We start from the raw sequence: 19,322 nt of genomic DNA on the forward strand, positions 1-19,322 counted from the left end.
AGCTGAGTGGGAGGGGGGAGAGTGAGGAGCTGAGTGGGAGGGGGGAGAGTGAGGAGCTGAGTGGGAGTGGGAGGGGGAGGAGCTGAGTGGGAGGGGGGAGAGTGAGGAGCTGAGTGGGAGGGGGGAGAGTGAGGAGCTGAGTGGGAGTGGGAGGGGGAGGAGCTGAGTGGGAGGGGGGAGAGTGAGGAGCTGAGTGGGAGGGGGGAGAGTGAGGAGCTGAGTGGGAGAGGGGAGAGTGAGGAGCTGTGTGGGAGGGGGGAGAGTGAGGAGCTGAGTGGGAGAGTGAGGAGCTGAGTGAGAGTGGGGAGAGTGAGGAGCTGTGTGGGGGGGGGTGAGTGAGGAGCTGTGTGGGAGTGGGGAGAGTGAGGAGCTGAGTGGGAGAGGGGAGAGTGAGGAGCTGAGTGGGAGAGGGGAGAGTGAGGAGCTGAGTGGGAGAGGGGAGAGTGAGGAGCTGAGGGGGAGGGGGGAGAGTGAGGAGCTGTGTGGGAGAGGGGAGAGTGAGGAGCTGAGGGGGAGGGGGGAGAGTGAGGAGCTGTGTGGGAGTGGGAGGGGGAGGAGCTGAGTGGGAGGGGGGAGAGTGAGGAGCTGAGTGGGAGGGGGGAGAGTGAGGAGCTGAGTGGGAGTGGGAGGGGGAGGAGCTGAGTGGGAGAGTGAGGAGCTGAGTGGGTGCGGGGAGAGTGAGGAGCTGAGTGGGAGGTGGGAGAGTGAGGAGCTGAGTGGGAGTGGGAGGGGGGAGAGTGAGGAGCTGAGTGGGAGGGGGGAGAGTGAGGAGCTGAGTGGGAGAGGGGAGAGTGAGGAGCTGCGTGGGAGGGGGCAGAGTGAAGAGCTGTGTGGGAGAGGGGAGAGTGAGGAGCTGAGTGGGAGTGTGAGGAGCTGAGTGAGAGTGGGGAGAGTGAGGAGCTGTGTGGGAGGGGGGAGAGTGAGGAGCTGTGTGGGAGAGGGGAGAGTGAGGAGCTGAGGGGGAGGGGGGAGAGTGAGGAGTTGTGTGGGAGAGGGGAGAGTGAGGAGCTGAGTGGGAGAGGGGAGAGTGAGGAGCTGAGGGGGAGGGGGGAGAGTGAGGAGCTGTGTGGGAGAGGGGAGAGTGAGGAGCTGAGTGGGAGGGGGGAGAGTGAGGAGCTGAGTGGGAGTGGGAGGGGGAGGAGCTGAGTGGGAGGGGGGAGAGTGAGGAGCTGAGTGGGAGGGGGGAGAGTGAGGAGCTGAGTGGGAGAGGGGAGAGTGAGGAGCTGTGTGGGAGGGGGGAGAGTGAGGAGCTGAGTGAGAGTGGGGAGAGTGAGGAGCTGTGTGGGAGGGGGGAGAGTGAGGAGCTGTGTGGGAGTGGGGAGAGTGAGGAGCTGAGGGGGAGGGTGGAGAGTGAGGAGTTGTGTGGGAGTGGGGAGAGTGAGGAGCTGAGCGGGAGGGGGGAGAGTGAGGAGTTGTGTGGGAGAGGGGAGAGTGAGGAGCTGAGTGGGAGAGGGGAGAGTGAGGAGCTGAGGGGGAGGGGGGAGAGTGAGGAGCTGTGTGGGAGAGGGGAGAGTGAGGAGCTGAGTGGGAGAGGGGAGAGTGAGGAGCTGAGTGGGAGAGGGGAGAGTGAGGAGCTGAGTGGGAGAGGGGAGAGTGAGGAGCTGAGGGGGAGGGGGGAGAGTGAGGAGCTGTGTGGGAGAGAGGAGAGTGAGGAGCTGAGTGGGAGAGGGAAGAGTGAGGAGTTGTGTGGGAGGGGGGAGTGAGGAGCTGAGGGGGAGGGGGGAGAGTGAGGAGCTGAGTGGGAGGGGGAGGGGGAGGAGCTGAGTGGGAGGGGGAGAGTGAGGAGCTGAGTGGGAGGGGGAGGGGGAGGAGCTGAGTGGGAGGGGGAGAGTGAGGAGCTGAGTGGGAGGGGGGAGAGTGAGGAGCTGAGTGGGAGGGGGGAGAGTGAGGAGCTGAGTGGGAATGGGAAGAGTGAGGAGCTGAGTGGGTGTGTGGAGAGTGAGGAGCTGAGTGGGAGTGGGGAGAGTGAGGAGCTGTGTGGGAGAGTGAGGAGCTGAGTGGGAAAGGGGAGAGCGAGGAGCTGAGTGGAGGGAGGAGAGTTAGGAGCTGAGTGGAGGGAGGAGAGTTAGGACCTGAGTGGAGGGAGGAGAGTTACGAGCTGAGTGGAGGGAGGAGAGTGAGGAGCTGAGTGGAGGGAGGAGAGTGAGGAGCTGAGTGGGAGTGGGGAGAGTGAGGAGCTGAGTGGGAGGGCGGAGAGTGAGGAGCTCAGTGGGAGGGGGGAGAGTGAGGAGCTGAGTGGGAGGGGGGAGAGTGAGGAGCTGAGTGGGAGTGGGAGGGGGAGGAGCTGAGTGGGAGGGGGGAGAGTGAGGAGCTGAGTGGGAGGGGGGAGAGTGAGGAGCTGAGTGGGAGTGGGAGGGGGAGGAGCTGAGTGGGAGGGGGGAGAGTGAGGAGCTGAGTGGGAGGGGGGAGAGTGAGGAGCTGAGTGGGAGTGGGAGGGGGAGGAGCTGAGTGGGAGGGGGGAGAGTGAGGAGCTGAGTGGGAGGGGGGAGAGTGAGGAGCTGAGTGGGAGAGGGGAGAGTGAGGAGCTGTGTGGGAGGGGGGAGAGTGAGGAGCTGAGTGGGAGAGTGAGGAGCTGAGTGAGAGTGGGGAGAGTGAGGAGCTGTGTGGGGGGGGGAGAGTGAGGAGCTGTGTGGGAGTGGGGAGAGTGAGGAGCTGAGTGGGAGAGGGGAGAGTGAGGAGCTGAGTGGGAGAGGGGAGAGTGAGGAGCTGAGTGGGAGAGGGGAGAGTGAGGAGCTGAGGGGGAGGGGGGAGAGTGAGGAGCTGTGTGGGAGAGGGGAGAGTGAGGAGCTGAGGGGGAGGGGGGAGAGTGAGGAGCTGTGTGGGAGAGGGGAGAGTGAGGAGCTGAGGGGGAGGGGGGAGAGTGAGGAGCTGTGTGGGAGTGGGAGGGGGAGGAGCTGAGTGGGAGGGGGGAGAGTGAGGAGCTGAGTGGGAGGGGGGAGAGTGAGGAGCTGAGTGGGAGTGGGAGGGGGAGGAGCTGAGTGGGAGAGTGAGGAGCTGAGTGGGTGCGGGGAGAGTGAGGAGCTGAGTGGGAGGTGGGAGAGTGAGGAGCTGAGTGGGAGTGGGAGGGGGGAGAGTGAGGAGCTGAGTGGGAGGGGGGAGAGTGAGGAGCTGAGTGGGAGAGGGGAGAGTGAGGAGCTGTGTGGGAGGGGGGAGAGTGAGGAGCTGAGTGGGAGAGTGAGGAGCTGAGTGAGAGTGGGGAGAGTGAGGAGCAGTGTGGGAGGGGGGAGAGTGAGGAGCTGTGTGGGAGTGGGGAGAGTGAGGAGCTGAGGGGGAGAGGGGAGAGTGAGGAGCTGAGGGGGAGGGGGGAGAGTGAGGAGCTGTGTGGGAGAGGGGAGAGTGAGGAGCTGAGGGGGAGGGGGGAGAGTGAGGAGCTGAGTGGGAGAGGGGAGAGTGAGGAGCTGAGTGGGAGAGGGGAGAGTGAGGAGCTGAGGGGGAGGGGGGAGAGTGAGGAGCTGTGTGGGAGAGGGGAGAGTGAGGAGCTGAGGGGGAGGGGGGAGAGTGAGGAGCTGTGTGGGAGAGGGGAGAGTGAGGAGCTGAGGGGGAGGGTGGAGAGTGAGGAGCTGTGTGGGAGAGGGGAGAGTGAGGAGCTGAGTGGGAGAGGGGAGAGTGAGGAGCTGAGGGGGAGGGGGGAGAGTGAGGAGCTGAGTGGGAGGGGGAGGAGCTGAGTGGGAGGGGGAGAGTGAGGAGCTGAGTGGGAGGGGGAGAGTGAGGAGCTGAGTGGGAGGGGGAGGGGGAGGAGCTGAGTGGGAGGGGGAGAGTGAGGAGCTGAGTGGGAGGGGGAGGGGGAGGAGCTGAGTGGGAGGGGGAGGGGGAGGAGCTGAGTAGGAGTGGGAGAGTGCGGAGCTGAGTGGGATCGGGGAGAGTGAGGAGTTGTGTGGGAGGGGGGAGAGTGAGGAGTTGTGTGGGAGCGGGGAGAGTGAGGAGTTGTGTGGGAGCGGGGAGAGTGAGGAGCTGAGTGGGAGGGGGAGGGGGAGGAGCTGAGTGGGAGGGGGGAGAGTGAGGAGTTGTGTGGGAGGGGGAGGGGGAGGAGCTGAGTGGGAGGGGGGAGAGTGAGGAGCTGAGTGGGAGGGGGAGAGTGAGGAGCTGAGTGGGAGGGGGAGGAGCTGAGTGAGAGTGGGGAGAGTGAGGAGCTGAGGGGGAGGGGGGAGAGTGAGGAGCTGAGTGGGAGGGGGGAGAGTGAGGAGCTGAGTGGGAGGGGGGAGAGTGAGGAGCTGAGTGGGAGGGGGAGGGGGAGGGGGAGGAGCTGTGTGGGAGGGGGAGAGTGAGGAGCTGAGTGGGAGAGGGGAGAGTGAGGAGCTGAGTGGGAGTGGGAGGGGGAGGAGCTGAGTGGGAGGGGGGAGAGTGAGGAGCTGAGTGGGAGGGGGGAGAGTGAGGAGCTGAGTGGGAGTGGGAGGGGGAGGAGCTGAGTGGGAGGGGGGAGAGTGAGGAGCTGAGTGGGAGGGGGGAGAGTGAGGAGCTGAGTGGGAGTGGGATGGGGAGGAGCTGAGTGGGAGGGGGGAGAGTGAGGAGCTGAGTGGGAGGGGGGAGAGTGAGGAGCTGAGTGGGAGAGGGGAGAGTGAGGAGCTGTGTGGGAGGGGGGAGAGTGAGGAGCTGAGTGGGAGAGTGAGGAGCTGAGTGAGAGTGGGGAGAGTGAGGAGCTGTGTGGGAGGGGGGAGAGTGAGGAGCTGTGTGGGAGAGGGGAGAGTGAGGAGCTGAGTGGGAGGGGGGAGAGTGAGGAGCTGAGTGGGAGAGGGGAGAGTGAGGAGCTGTGTGGGAGGGAGGAGAGTGAGGAGCTGAGTGGGAGAGTGAGGAGCTGAGTGAGAGTGGGGAGAGTGAGGAGCTGTGTGGGAGGGGGGAGAGTGAGGAGCTGTGTGGGAGTGGGGAGAGTGAGGAGCTGAGGGGGAGGGGGGAGAGTGAGGAGTTGTGTGGGAGAGGGGAGAGTGAGGAGCTGAGTGGGAGAGGGGAGAGTGAGGAGCTGAGGGGGAGGGGGGAGAGTGAGGAGCTGTGTGGGAGAGGGGAGAGTGAGGAGCTGAGTGGGAGAGGGGAGAGTGAGGAGCTGAGTGGGAGAGGGGAGAGTGAGGATCTGAGTGGGAGAGGGGAGAGTGAGGAGCTGAGGGGGAGGGGGGAGAGTGAGGAGCTGTGTGGGAGAGGGGAGAGTGAGGAGCTGAGGGGGAGGGGGGAGAGTGAGGAGCTGTGTGGGAGAGGGGAGAGTGAGGAGCTGAGGGGGAGGGGGAGAGTGAGGAGCTGTGTGGGAGTGGGAGGGGGAGGAGCTGAGTGGGAGGGGGGAGAGTGAGGAGCTGAGTGGGAGGGGGGAGAGTGAGGAGCTGAGTGGGAGTGGGAGGGGGAGGAGCTGAGTGGGAGTGTGAGGAGAGTGAGGAGCTGTGTGGGAGAGGGGAGAGTGAGGAGCTGAGTGGGAGGGGGAGGAGCTGAGTGAGAGTGGGGAGAGTGAGGAGCTGAGTGGGAGGGGGAGGGGGAGGGGGAGGAGCTGTGTGGGAGGGAGGAGAGTGAGGAGCTGAGTGGGAGGGGGGAGAGAGAGGAGCTGAGTGGGAGGGGGAGGGGGAGGGGGAGGAGCTGTGTGGGAGGGGGAGAGTGAGGAGCTGAGTGGGAGAGGGGAGAGTGAGGAGCTGTGTGGGAGGGGGAGAGCGAGGAGCTGAGTGGAAAAGGGGAGAGCGAGGAGCTGAGTGGAGGGAGGAGAGTTAGGAGCTGAGTGGAGGGAGGAGAGTTAGGAGCTGAGTGGAGGGAGGAGAGTTAGGAGCTGAGTGGAGGGAGGAGAGTGAGGAGCTGAGTGGGAATGGGGAGAGTGAGGAGCTGAGTGGGAGAGGGAAGAGTGAGGGGCTGAGTGGGAGAGGGGAGAGTGAGGAGCTGAGGGGGAGAGGGGAGAGTGAGGAGCTGAGGGGGAGGGGGGAGAGTGAGGAGCTGAGTGGGAGGGGGAGGGGGAGGAGCTGAGTGGGAGGGGGAGAGTGAGGAGCTGAGTGGGAGGGGGAGGGGGAGGAGCTGAATGGGAGGGGGAGGGGGAGGAGCTGAGTAGGAGTGGGAGAGTGCGGAGCTGAGTGGGATCGGGGAGAGTGCGGAGCTGAGTGGGATCGGGGAGAGTGAGGAGTTGTGTGGGAGGGGGGAGAGTGAGGAGTTGTGTGGGAGCGGGGAGAGTGAGGAGTTGTGTGGGAGCGGGGAGAGTGAGGAGCTGAGTGGGAGGGGGAGGGGGAGGAGCTGAGTGGGAGGGGGGAGAGTGAGGAGTTGTGTGGGAGGGGGAGGGGGAGGAGCTGAGTGGGAGGGGGGAGAGTGAGGAGCTGAGTGGGAGGGGGAGAGTGAGGAGCTGAGTGGGAGGGGGAGGAGCTGAGTGAGAGTGGGGAGAGTGAGGAGCTGAGGGGGAGGGGGGAGAGTGAGGAGCTGAGTGGGAGGGAGGAGAGTGAGGAGCTGAGTGGGAGGGGGGAGAGTGAGGAGCTGAGTGGGAGGGGGAGGGGGAGGAGCTGTGTGGGAGGGGGAGAGTGAGGAGCTGAGTGGGAGAGGGGAGAGTGAGGAGCTGTGTGGGAGGGGGAGAGTGAGGAGCTGAGTGGGAGAGCGAGGAGCTGAGTGGAAAAGGGGAGAGCGAGGAGCTGAGTGGAGGGAGGAGAGTTAGGAGCTGAGTGGAGGGAGGAGAGTTAGGAGCTGAGTGGAGGGAGGAGAGTGAGGAGCTGAGTGGAGGGAGGAGAGTGAGGAGCTGAGTGGGAATGGGGAGAGTGAGGAGCTGAGTGGGAGAGGGAAGAGTGAGGGGCTGAGTGGGAGGGGGGAGAGTGAGGAGCTGAGTGGGAGGGGGGAGAGTGAGGAGCTGAGTGGGAGTGGGAGGGGGAGGAGCTGAGTGGGAGGGGGGAGAGTGAGGAGCTGAGTGGGAGGGGGGAGAGTGAGGAGCTGAGTGGGAGAGGGGAGAGTGAGGAGCTGTGTGGGAGGGGGGAGAGTGAGGAGCTGAGTGGGAGAGTGAGGAGCTGAGTGAGAGTGGGGAGAGTGAGGAGCTGTGTGGGAGGGGGGAGAGTGAGGAGCTGTGTGGGAGGGGGGAGAGTGAGGAGTTGTGTGGGAGAGGGGAGAGTGAGGAGCTGAGTGGGAGAGGGGAGAGTGAGGAGCTGTGTGGGAGGGGGGAGAGTGAGGAGCTGAGTGGGAGAGTGAGGAGCTGAGTGAGAGTGGGGAGAGTGAGGAGCTGTGTGGGAGGGGGGAGAGTGAGGAGCTGTGTGGGAGGGGGGAGAGTGAGGAGTTGTGTGGGAGAGGGGAGAGTGAGGAGCTGAGTGGGAGAGGGGAGAGTGAGGAGCTGAGGGGGAGGGGGGAGAGTGAGGAGCTGTGTGGGAGAGGGGAGATGTACAGTAGGTAAGGCAGATGAACCCAAGGCTTGGATTAGAACCTGGGGAGTATGATTTATTGATATTACTGAGGCTTGGTTAAGGGAAGGGCATAATTGACAACTAAATATCCCAGGATATTGATGCTTCAGGCGAGACATATAGGGAAATAAAAGGGGTGGAGGAGTTGCACTACTGGTCACAGCTGGGCTGAAGGAGGGCACTAAGGAGCAAAATGAGCAGAGGTCAGAGATAGGAAGGGTGAGGTAACAATGTTGGGGCTGTACTACAGGCCTCCCAGCAGCAAGTGTGCGATAGAGGTACAAATATGTAAACAGCTTATGAAAAGATGTAGGAGCAACAGGGTCGTGGTGATAGGAGATTTTAATTTTCCCAACATTGACTGGTATTCACTTAGTGTTAGAGATCTGCAACTATACAAAACACTGGTGCGGCCACACTTGGAATATTGCATACAGTTCTGGTCCCCATATCTCAGAAAGATGTGGAAGTATTGGAAAAGGTGCAGAGGAAAGGCTGAGAGACTTGAACCTGTTCTCATTCGCAAGAAGAAGGCTAAGAGGGGATTTGACAGAGACATACAAGATGATCAGAGGATTAGATAGGGTAGACTGTGAAAGTCTTTTTCCTAGGGTGATTGCTTCAGCTTGCAGGGGGCATAACTACAAATTGAGGGGTGATAGATTTAAGACAAATGTCAGAGGCAGGTTCTTTACACAGAGAGTGGTAAGGGCGTGAAATGCACTACCTGCTAATGTAGTCAACTCAGCCACATTAGGAAGATTTAAACAATCCTTGGATAAGCACATGGATGATTTTGGGATAGTGTAGGGGGACCAGCTGAGAATAGTTCACAGATCGGCGCAACATCCAGGGCCAAAGGGCCTGTTCTGCGCTGTATTGTTCTATGTTCTATTTCTATGTTCTATCTAGATGGAGCAGAATTTGTAAGGAGCATCCAGGAGGATTTTCGAGAGCAGTATATAAATAGTCCAACTCGGGAAGGGGCCATACTGGACCTGGTGTTGGGGATTGAGCCCTGCCAGTGGGTGAAGTTTCAGTCGGGGATTACTTTGAGAATAGTGATCACAATTCTGTAAGTTTTAGAATACTCATGAACAAAGACGAGAGCGGTCCTAAAGGAAGGGTGCTAAATTGGGGGAAGGCCATCTATTCCAAAATTCATTTTGATTAGAGTGCAGGACAGACATGTCCCTGTGAAAATGAGGGATAGAAATGGTAAGATTAGGGAACCATGGATGACAGGTCAAATTGTGAGACTAGCAAAGAGGAAAAAGGAAGCATACATAAGGTTGAGGTGACTGAAGACAGACAATGCTTTGGAAGAATATTGGGATTATAGGACCAAGCTGAAACATGGAATTAAGAGGGCTAAAGGGGGTCATGAAATATCTTTAGCAAACAGGCTTAAGGAAAAATCCCAAAACCTTTTATTCATACACAAGGAACAAGATGGTAACTAGGGAAAGCGTTGGTCCACTCGAGGACAAAGGAGGAAAGTTATGTGTGGAGTCAAAGAAAATAGGTGAGATTCTTAATGAGGACTTTGCATCAGTATTCACCGAGGAGAGGGATATGACGGATATTGACGTTAGGGATAGATGTCTGATTATTCAAGGTCAAGTCGGCATAAGGAAGGAGATAGTGTTGGGGAATTCTAAAAGGCGTTAAGGTGGACAAGTCCGGGTGGGATCTATCCCAGGCTACTGAGGGAAGTGAAAGAGAAACTAGCTGGGGCTTTAACAGATATCTTTGCAGCATCCTTGAACATGGATAACGTCCCAGCGGACTGGAGAATTGCTAATTAGATTAGATTAGATTAGATTACATTACAGTGTAGAAACAGGCCCTTCGGCCCAACAAGTCCACACCGACCCGCCGAAGCGAAACCCACCCAGACCCCTACATTTACCCCGTACCTAACACTACGGGCAATTTAGCATGGCCAATTCACCTGACCCTGCACATCTTTTGGACTGTGGGAGGAAACCGGAGCACCCGGAGGAAACCCACGCAGACACGGGGAAAACGTGCAAACTCCACACAGTCAGTCGCCTGAGGCGGGAATTGAACCCGGGTCTCAGGCGCTGTGAGGCAGCAGTGCTAACCACTGTGCCACCGTGCCGCCCACTAATGTTGTCCTCTTGTTTAAGAAGGGTAGCAGGGATAATGTAGGCAACTATAGACCGGTGAGTCTGATGTCAATGGTAGGGAAGCTGCTGGAGAAGATAGTGAGAGATAGGATCTATTCCCATTCGAAAGAAAATGGGCTTATCAGTGATAGACAGTATGATTTTGTGCAGGGAAGGTCACATCTTACCAACTTAATAGAATTCTTTGAGGAAGTGGCGGAGTTGATTAATGAGTAAAGGGCTGCAGATGTCATATACATGGACTTCAGTAAGGCATTTGATAAGGTTCTCCATGGTAGGCTGATGGAGAAAGTGAAGTTGCATAGGGTCCAGGGTGTACTGACTAGATGGCTGGGCAGCAGGAGACAGAGAGTAGCAGTGAAAGGGAGTTTCTCAAAATGGAGAACTGTGACTAGTGGTGTTCCACAGTGATCCGTGCTGGGACCACTATTGTTTGGGATATACATAAATGATCTGGAGGAAGGTATAGGCGGTCTGATTAGCAAGTTTGCAGATGACACTAAGATTAGTGGAGTAGCAGATGGTGAAGGAGACTGTCAGAGAACGCAGCAGAATATAGATAGATTGGGGAGTTGGATGGAGTTCAATCCGGGCAAATGCAAGGTGATGCATTTTGGAAGATCTAATTCAAGAGCAAACTATCTGGTAAATGGAAAAGCCCTGGGGAAAATTATTGAACAGAGAGATCTGGGTGTTCAGGTCCATTGTTCCCTGAAGGTGGCAACGCAGGTCGATAGAGTGGTCAAGAAGACATACAGCATGCTTTCCTTCCTCGGACAGGGTATTGAGTACAAGAGTTGGCAGGTCATGTTACAGTTGTATAGGACTTAGGATCGGCTACATTTGGAATATTGCGTACAGTTCTGGTCGCCACACTACCAAATGGATGTGGATGCTTTGGAGAGGGTGCAGAGGAGGTTCACCAGGATGTTTCTGGTATGGAGGGTGCTAGTAATGAGGAGAGGTTGAGTAGATTAGGATTATTTTCATTAGAAAGACGGAGGTTGAGGGGGGACCTGATTGATGTCTCCAAAATCATGAGAGTTATAGACAGGGTGGATCGCAAAAAACTTTTTCCTGGAATGAGGTCTCAATTACTAGGGGTCATGAGTTCAAGGTGAAAGGGGAAAAGTTTGGGGGAGATACCCATTGAAGGTTCTTTACATAGAGGGTGGTGGGTACCTGGAAGGCGTTGCCAGCAGAGGTGGTAGAGGTGGGCACAATAGCATAGCATCATTAGACAGATACATGAATGGGCAGTGAGCAGAGGGATACAGATCCTTAGAAATAGGCGACAGGTTTAGATAGAGGATCAGGATTGGCACAGGCTTGGAGGGCTGAAGGGTCTGTTCCTGTGCTGTAATGTTCTTTGTTCTAAAAGGAAAAGTGTAATATTTTGTCTATCATCAAGGTATCACACTATAATCCAATAAGTAGTATTCACCATTTTTTAGGTCTGAAAAGATAACCTTTGGAGCGGAATAAAGCTTTGACCTGGCACTGTACAGCATTGTGCATTGTTGCTATCAAGCACCAGATTGCAGTGCACTGCTGGCACTACCATTCAGTGAAATGAGACACTGGGGAGAAAACAAACCAAATCTCATCTCAAATCATGTTGAACAGCTGCACTATGAGACACATAAAAGGAGTAATGATAGTTTTAAAGGATCCAACTATTACTGGTAATATGATGAGCTCAGTTCCCATTCTCAACTGTGTTCATTTCAAAATTTTGCAGTGTTTCCCATTACACAGGAATGGGAACTGGACAATCAGTCCCTTCAATTGTTCCATCATCAAATTAGATCATTGGTGACCTGCACCTTAACTCCTGTTGTTTGTGCTTCATGAACCATTGGGACCATAATTTATTTCATTGTATTCATTATATGGCTTTTGAAGTGACAGTGAGTTCATTACTTACAACTTGCCAATCTGTCTGATGCATCTGCAAATCATCTGGAAGTGTTCCAAACTTCTCTGGGAAAGCCTCTGCTAGACGGATAATATCCTCCCAGCCTTGGTCTGGGAGCCAATGGCATGGTTTTGCTCGCTTGCTTTTTTCCAGAGAAATGTTTCCTGTGAAAAGTGTGGTAGAGCTAATTGTAAATGACATCATGCACCACTCTGTATGTGACATCATTGATTAAACATTCAGCTGACTGGGGAGCAGTTTTATCAGTCTGATGTCAAATACTCCCTTAAATTATGGCAGGCTTGCCCATGGCATTTAAACACCAGATTCCTATGTATTGACATTAGCTCTGTTTTAAACACTATGATTCCAACAAAACACATCTCCAAACTCTGATCTCACCTGATGAAGGAGCAGCGCTCCAAAAGCTTCTGATTTCAAATAAACTTGTTGAACTATAACCTGGTGTCATGTGACTTGTGACCTTTCTCATCCCTGTCCAACAATGGCACCTCCACATCCAAACTCCAAGACCCAGGACTCTGCTACCCCTCTGCAACTGGATTCTTGACTTGCTAATCGACAAACCTCAGTCAGTAAGGACAGGCAACAACACTGCCTCCATGATAATCCTCAACACCAACACCCCGCAAGGCTGCGTACCCATCCCTTTACTATGCTCCTCATACACTCATGACTCTGTGGCCAAATTCAGTTGTAACTCCATTTATAAGTTTGCTGATGACACCACCGTAGTGGGTCTGATCTCAAACAACAAGACAGAATACAGGGAGGAGATAGAGCACTTAGTGGCATGGTGTGAAGACAATAATCTCTCCCTCAATGTCAGCAAAATGAAGGAGCTGGATATCGACTTCAGCAAGCAGAATGGAGGACATGATCCTGTCTGTATTAATTGAGGTGGAGGTAGTCAAAGCTTCAAGTTCCTAGGAGTAAATATCATCAATGATCTATCCAGGTCCATTCATGTTGAATAATAGAATTTCTACCAGTGCAGAAAGAGGCCATTTGGCGCATCGAGCATGCATGAACCTTCTGAACAGCATCCCACCCAGAACCAGTAACCTACTCTATCCCTGGAACCCAGCATTTACCATGGCTAATCCACCTAGCCTGCATGTCGCTGTACACGATGGTGCAATTCAGCATGGTGAATCCACCTAACCTGTGCATCTTTGGACTTTGGGAGAAAATTGGAGCACCTGGCAGAAACCCACACAGACACAGGGAGAACATGCAAACTCCATACAGCCAGTCACCCAAAGCTATAATTGAACTTGGGTCCCTGGTGCTACAAGGTAGCAGTGCTAACCACTGTGATACTGTGCCACCGTAGAAAGCACACCAACACTTCTACTTCCTCAGAAGGCTAAGAAAATTAAGCATGTCCATAATGATACTTACCTATTTTTATAGATGTAGCAAAGAAAGCATGCATCACAGCTTAGTGTGGCAACTGGTTTGCCCAACACCGCAAGAAACTACAATTTGTGAATATGAGTCCCTCACGAAAACCAACCTTCCTTTCTTGACTCCATCTACACTTTCTGCTGCCTCAGGAAAGCAGCCAATATAATCAAAGACCCCTCCCACCTCGGTATACTCTCTTCCACTCTCTTCCATCAGGCAGAAGATACAAAAGTTTGAAAACACATTCCTACAGATTCAAAGCTTCTTTCTTACTGTTATCAGCCTTATGAATGAGCCTCTCATATATTAAAGTTGATCTTTCTCTGAACTTTCTCTGTAGCTGTAACACTATATTCTGCATTGTGTTCTGTGACCCTGATGTACTTATGTAAGATATGATTTGTCTAGTTAGCACACAAAACAGTACTTCTCACTGTATCTCGGTACATGTGACAATAATAAAACAAATCAAATCTGTGGAGCCCAGGGGTTTCCAGCCCGCAAATGGAAGCAACTTCTGGTGAGGCATGACTTTGGCATTGAGGCCCATGTTTCACAGAGATGTTTGCTAGTTAGATCTTAACTGGTTTATTGAAGTTCAATCTAGGAAGCTTTCTTATTCGTGAGAGTGGCAAGTCAGTTGTTGTGGAACATGGCTAGTCCACATGTGGTGCCCTGAGCAGCAAATCTTAGCCACTGCTCCAGTACAAGGCAGCACAAGCATTCTTTGATTGACCTTGACCTCAAGCCTGACTCTAGAGCGTTGATTGCATGATCTAGACTGACTGGGTCAACATTGAGGGAGTGCTGCACTGTTGAACGATCAGTACTGAGGGAGTGCTGCACTGTAGGAGGGTCAGTGCTTAGGGAGTGCTGCAGCCTTAAAAGGTCAGTACTGAGAAAATACCACGCTGCCCATTACGTGGAAGCATCATGCTGGATTATTATGAATTTGCAATTAATAAGTCAATTACAAGTACAATTAACAACCAGAAAAACAAATCATTTTTGTGTGTAAACCTTTCAAAAAAAATTCCAGTTCTTCCTGAGGAATCCGATGTTCCGCCTGCTCAATCTTTATTGTCATGTTGAATGAGAAAAGTAATTTATGACGCTCAAACAGACCTGGAATGACAAGGAGAAATTAAAATAATTTTACAGCTGCTTTTCTGCTTGCAGCAAGTGAAGGCTGCAAGTACTGTAGAAAGAATCACTTTTCTATTGAGTTGCAACATCAAATATGCCAGGGTCAAGTGAACAGGAGAACGGGGTTAAACTTTCCACTTTGGATGCAATCAGTAATTTCAACTGCACCTGTTTTAAAGTATCATCTTTCTTCCAAGTTTATTGCTCACAAATTTATAAAGTTTGACATGGAGCAGTGTAACCGGGCAATTTAAAGCAATTTTGTAGAAATATGTTGCATTAAAATATCCTCTGATATATTGATGTTTGGTAACACTTATTTACTAGAGCTGTAAATGGGTTTATCACAAAAATAAGCATTTTAAGCCCAGTGTCAGCATCAATCTCTAAGTAACTTGATTTTAAATAATGTCTTGAGGTGAGGTGAGGGATGCCATCGACGTCCCTGCCGATTACACTTGCAGGAAGTGCACCCATCTCCAGCTCCTCCAAGACCGTGTTAGGGAACTGGAGCTGGAGTTGGATGAACTTCGGATCATTCGGGAGGCAGAGGGGGTCATAGATCAGAGTTATAGGGAAGTAGTAACTCCAAAGATGGCAGATAGATGGGTGACAGTGAGGGGGACTGGGAGGAAGCAGCCAGTGCAGGGACCTCCTGCGGCCATTCCCCTCAAGAACAAGTATACCGTTTTGGATACTTGTGGGGGGGATGACTTACCAGGGGTAAGTAACGGGGCTCAGGTCTCTGGCACGGAGCCTGTCCCCGTTACTCAGAAGGGAAGGGTGAAGAAGAGCAGAGCAGTAGTAATTGGGGACTCGATAGTTAGGGGCACAGATAGGCGGTTTTGTGGGAACGAGAGAGACTCACGTTTGGTATGTTGCCTCCCAGGCGCAAGGGTACGTGATGTCTCTGATCGTGTTTTCCGGGTCCTGGAGGGGGAGGGGGAGCAACCCGAAGTCGTGGTCCACATTGGCACCAACGACATAGGTAGGAGGAGTGCTGAGGATGTTAGACAGGCTTTCAGGGAGCTAGGTTGGAAGCTCGGAGTTAGAACAAACAGAGTTGTTGTCTCTGGTTTGTTACCCGTGCCACGTGATAGAGATTCGAGGAATAGGGAGAGAGAACAATTAAATGCGTGGCTTCAGGGATGGTGCAGGAGGGAGGGGTTCCAGTTTTTGGATAACTGGGGTTCTTTCTGGGGACGGTGGGACCTCTATAAACAGGATGGTCTACACCTGAACCTGAGGGGAACCAGTATCCTTGGGGGGAGGTTTGCTAGTGCTCTTGGGGGGGGTTTAAACTAACTCGGCAGGGGCATGGGAACCCAGATTGTAGCTTCAGGGTGCAGGGCCTGGAGTGTAGGGAGGTGAGGAACATGGCATCAATTTCCAAGGAGGGTGCCTGTAAACAGGGAAGTGGCTTGAAGTGTGTATACTTCAATGCAAGAAGTATACGAAATAAGGTAGGTGAACTTGCAGCGTTGGTTGGTACCTGGGACTTCGATGTTGTGGCTATTACGGAGACATGGCTAGAACAGGGACAGGATTGGCTGTTGCAGGTTCAGGGATTTAAATGTTTTAGTAGGGTCAGAGGTGGGGGTAAAAGAGGGGGAGGTGTGGCATTGCTTGTCAAAGATAGTATTACAGCGGTGGAAAGGACGATGGATGAGGACTTGCCATCTGAGGTAGTTTGGGCTGAGGTTAGGAATAGGAAAGGTGAGGTCACCCTGTTAGGAGTCTTTTACAGGCCTCCTAATAGTCCTAGAATCATTGAAGAAAGGATTGGGAAGGTGATTCAGGAGATGAGTGACAGTAATAGGGTGGTTGTTATGGGGGACTTTAACTTTCCTGATATTGATTGGGAAAGCTATAGCTCAAGTTCGTTAGATGGGTCAGTGTTTGTTCAATGTGTGCAGGAGAGTTTCCTGACACAATATGTAGACAGGCCAACAAGAGGTGAGGCCATACTGGATTTGGTTCTGGGTAACGAACCAGGCCAGGTGTTAGAATTAGAGGTAGGTGAGCACTTTGGGGATAGTGACCATAATTCGGTGATTTTTACACTCGTGATGGAGAGGGATAAGTGTGTACTACAGGGCAAGAATTATAGCTGGGGTAAGGGAAATTATGATGCGGTGAGGCATGACTTAGGATGTGTGGCTTGGAAAAGTAGACTCCAAGGCAAGAGTGTAAATGATATGTGGAACTTGTTCAAGGGGCAACTATTGAGTGTCCTTGATAATTATGTACCTGTCAGGCAGGAAGGAAAGGGTCGTGCGAGGGAGCCGTGGTTTAATAAGGAATTGGAATCCCTTGTTAAATGGAAGAGGGCGGCCTATCTCAAGATGAGACGTGAAGGTTCAATTGGGGCGATTGAGAGTTATAGGGTAGCCAGGAAGGACCTGAAGAGAGAGCTAAAAGCAGCAAGGAGGGGACATGAAAGGTCCTTAGTAGATAGGATTAGGGAAAACCCTAAGGCTTTCTATAGGTATGTTAGGAATAAAAGAATGACTAGGGTAGGAATAGGTCCAGTCAAGGATAGTAGGGGGAAGTTGCGTGTGGAGGCGGAAGAGATTGGGGAGACACTGAATGAATACTTTTCTTCAGTATTCACTCAGGAACAGGGCATTGTTGTCGATGAGAATACTGAGGCACAAATAAGTAGAATGGATGGCTTTGAGGTATGTAGAGAAGAGGTGTTGGAAATCCTGGAAAAGGTGAAAATAGATAAGTCCCCTGGGCCTGATGGCATTTATCCTAGGATTCTCTGGGAAGCAAGGGAGGAGATTGCAGAGCCATTGGCCTTGATTTTTATGTCCTCTTTGTCTACAGGAGTAGTCCCAGAAGACTGGAGGATAGCAAATGTGGTTCCCTTGTTCAAAAAGGGGAGTAGGGATAGCCCTAGTAACTATAGGCCGGTGAGTCTCACTTCTGTTGTGGGCAAAGTCTTAGAGAGAATTGTAAGGGATAGGATTTATGCACATCTAGATAGGAATAATGTGATCAAGGATAGTCAGCATGGTTTTGTGAAGGGCAAGTCGTGCCTCACAAACCTTATTGAATTCTTTGAAAAGGTGACGAAGGAGGTTGATGAGGGGAAAGCGGTAGATGTGGTATATATGGATTTTAGTAAGGCGTTTGATAAGGTTCCCAATGGTAGGCTACTGCAGAAAATACGGAGATATGGCATTGAGGGTGAGTTAGAGGTTTGGATTAGGAATTGGCTGGATGGAAGAAGACAGAGGGTAGTAGTTGATGGCAAAGTTTCTTCATGGAGTGCCGTCACTAGCGGTGTTCCGCAAGGATCTGTTTTGGGACCATTGCTGTTTGTCATTTTTATAAATGACCTGGAAGAGGGGTTAGAAGGTTGGGTGAGCAAGTTTGCGGATGATACGAAAGTCGGAGGAGTTGTTGACAGTGAGGAAGCATGTGGCAGGTTACAGCAGGATATAGAGAAGCTGCAGAGCTGGGCAGAAAGGTGGCAGATGGAATTCAATGTAGCTAAGTGCGAGGTGATTCACTTTGGGAAGAATAACAAAAAGATGGGGTACTGGGCTAATGGTCGGATACTTGGTAGTGTGGATGAGCAGAGGGATCTTGGTGTCCATGTACACAGATCTCTGAAAGTTGCCACCCAGGTAAATAGTGCGGTGAGGAAGGCATATGGCGTACTGGCTTTTATTGGTAGAGGAATTGAGTTCCGGAGTCCTGAGGTCATGATGCAGTTGTATAAGACTCTGGTACGGCCGCATCTGGAATATTGTGTGCAGTTTTGGTCGCCATACTATAGGAAGGATGTGGAGGCATTGGAACGGGTGCAGAGGAGGTTTACCAGGATGTTGCCTGGTATGGAAGGAAAATCGTATGAGGAAAGACTGAGGCACTTGGGGCTGTTTTCACTAGAGAAAAGAAGGTTTAGGGGTGACTTGATTGAGGTGTACAAGATGATTAGGGGGTTAGATAGGGTCGACAGTATGAACCTTTTCCCGCGTATTGAGTCGGGTATTACAAGGGGGCATAGCTTTAAATTAAGGGGGGGTAGATATAGGACTGATGTTAGGGGTAGGTTCTTCACTCAGCGAGTCGTTAGTTCATGGAATGCCCTGCCAGTAACAGTGGTGGACTCTCCCTCTTTATGGGCATTTAAGAGGGCATTGGATAGGTATATGGAGGATAGTGGGTTAGTGTAGTTTAGGTGGGCTTGGATCGGCGCAACATCGAGGGCCCAAGGGCCTGTACTGCGCTGTATTCTTCTATGTTCTATGTTCTATGTTCTATGTTCTATGTTGTCTTTTTAAACTCACTTTTACATTCAAAAGGATTATCTAGTTAGATTGGGGAAAAGTGTCAAAATCTCAGTAACTTTTTAAAAAGTCTTTCAAATATTATTCAAAAATTACTTGTGCTGTTTATGGGTCTACCTATAGCACAGGGACTCCAGCAGTTCAAAAAGGCAGCTTCCCCCACCCAACCTTCTTAGGGCAACTAGGGATAGGCAATGATGCTGTCCAGCCAGTGACACCCACATCCCATGAATGATTAAAAAAAACTCCCCTGGCCAATCCGTATAAGTGGTAACAGGCTAGAGTCAGAGGAATGTGGAACTGGAAGCATTGAAGAGACACTGCAGGCAAGACTGCAATCATGGAGGATTTAACCATTACAATCAGAATATTAAGTTCTGGACAATTGGAAGCCACTGTAGGACAAAGGAATGAGCTGGTGGAACAGCGTATGAGAAAATACCAGCACAGAGCTTCAGACAAACTCAAGTTTAAAGAAAGTGGTAAAAGGTGTCACTTACGGAACAATGAGCCCAACGCAATTTAACTCGTAATTGGTCACACTCAGTTCAGTTAGTATTTGAAACCTGCATTTTCAGTTAAACAATATCTGCATAAAGACTGTAATTCAATGTCACTGACCTGTGCAGCCATAGTTGTACATATTAAGGGTCAGTGCTTTCATGATGTTCCTCAGTCGCTTTTGAAGTATAGAATCAGGCAAAGATTTACGCAGAGATAAATCAAAGACTTCAAGGAATGATGCCAAAGAATATTGGTACATGCTGTTAACAACTGCCATCTCTGCTAGGACAAAAAACAAAATTGCACCCCTCTTGGCTGCTGGTCGATATCCATCACGTAACTTGTCAATATCTATTGCAGTTTTTTCAGCTAGTACTAGTTTCTCCATCACCTGCCAAAAGGGAACAGTTTATACCAGCTTTATATTTATCAAACAAACAGATGAGAGAGACTAATATTACATGATCTGTCATGAATTCTAAACACAACTTAGTCAAGTTGACAGATATATCATTAAAATGAGAGCACACACACAAATAAG

The 19,322-nt window shown here is 52.3% G+C and overlaps 1 protein-coding gene across 2 annotated transcripts in view; it reads right to left on the reverse strand.

The window, feature by feature from the left end:
* dnah10 (dynein axonemal heavy chain 10) overlaps positions 1 to 19,322 on the reverse strand; it is a 380,504-nt gene that overhangs the window by 88,944 nt on the left and 272,238 nt on the right. For both annotated transcript variants that reach the window (XM_087999811.1, XM_087999812.1), the window contains exons 65-67: positions 18,899 to 19,172; positions 13,848 to 13,952; positions 11,406 to 11,560 (exon numbers count right to left, since the gene is read on the reverse strand). In XM_087999811.1, the coding sequence (XP_087855937.1) occupies positions 11,406 to 11,560; positions 13,848 to 13,952; positions 18,899 to 19,172 (534 nt within the window). The remainder of the gene's footprint in view (positions 1 to 11,405; positions 11,561 to 13,847; positions 13,953 to 18,898; positions 19,173 to 19,322) is intronic.

The sequence above is a fragment of the Chiloscyllium plagiosum genome, unplaced genomic scaffold, assembly GCF_037043375.1.
Source record: "Chiloscyllium plagiosum isolate Xiang-an unplaced genomic scaffold, Cpla_swu_hap1 HiC_scaffold_24, whole genome shotgun sequence".
Classification (NCBI taxonomy): domain Eukaryota; kingdom Metazoa; phylum Chordata; class Chondrichthyes; order Orectolobiformes; family Hemiscylliidae; genus Chiloscyllium; species Chiloscyllium plagiosum.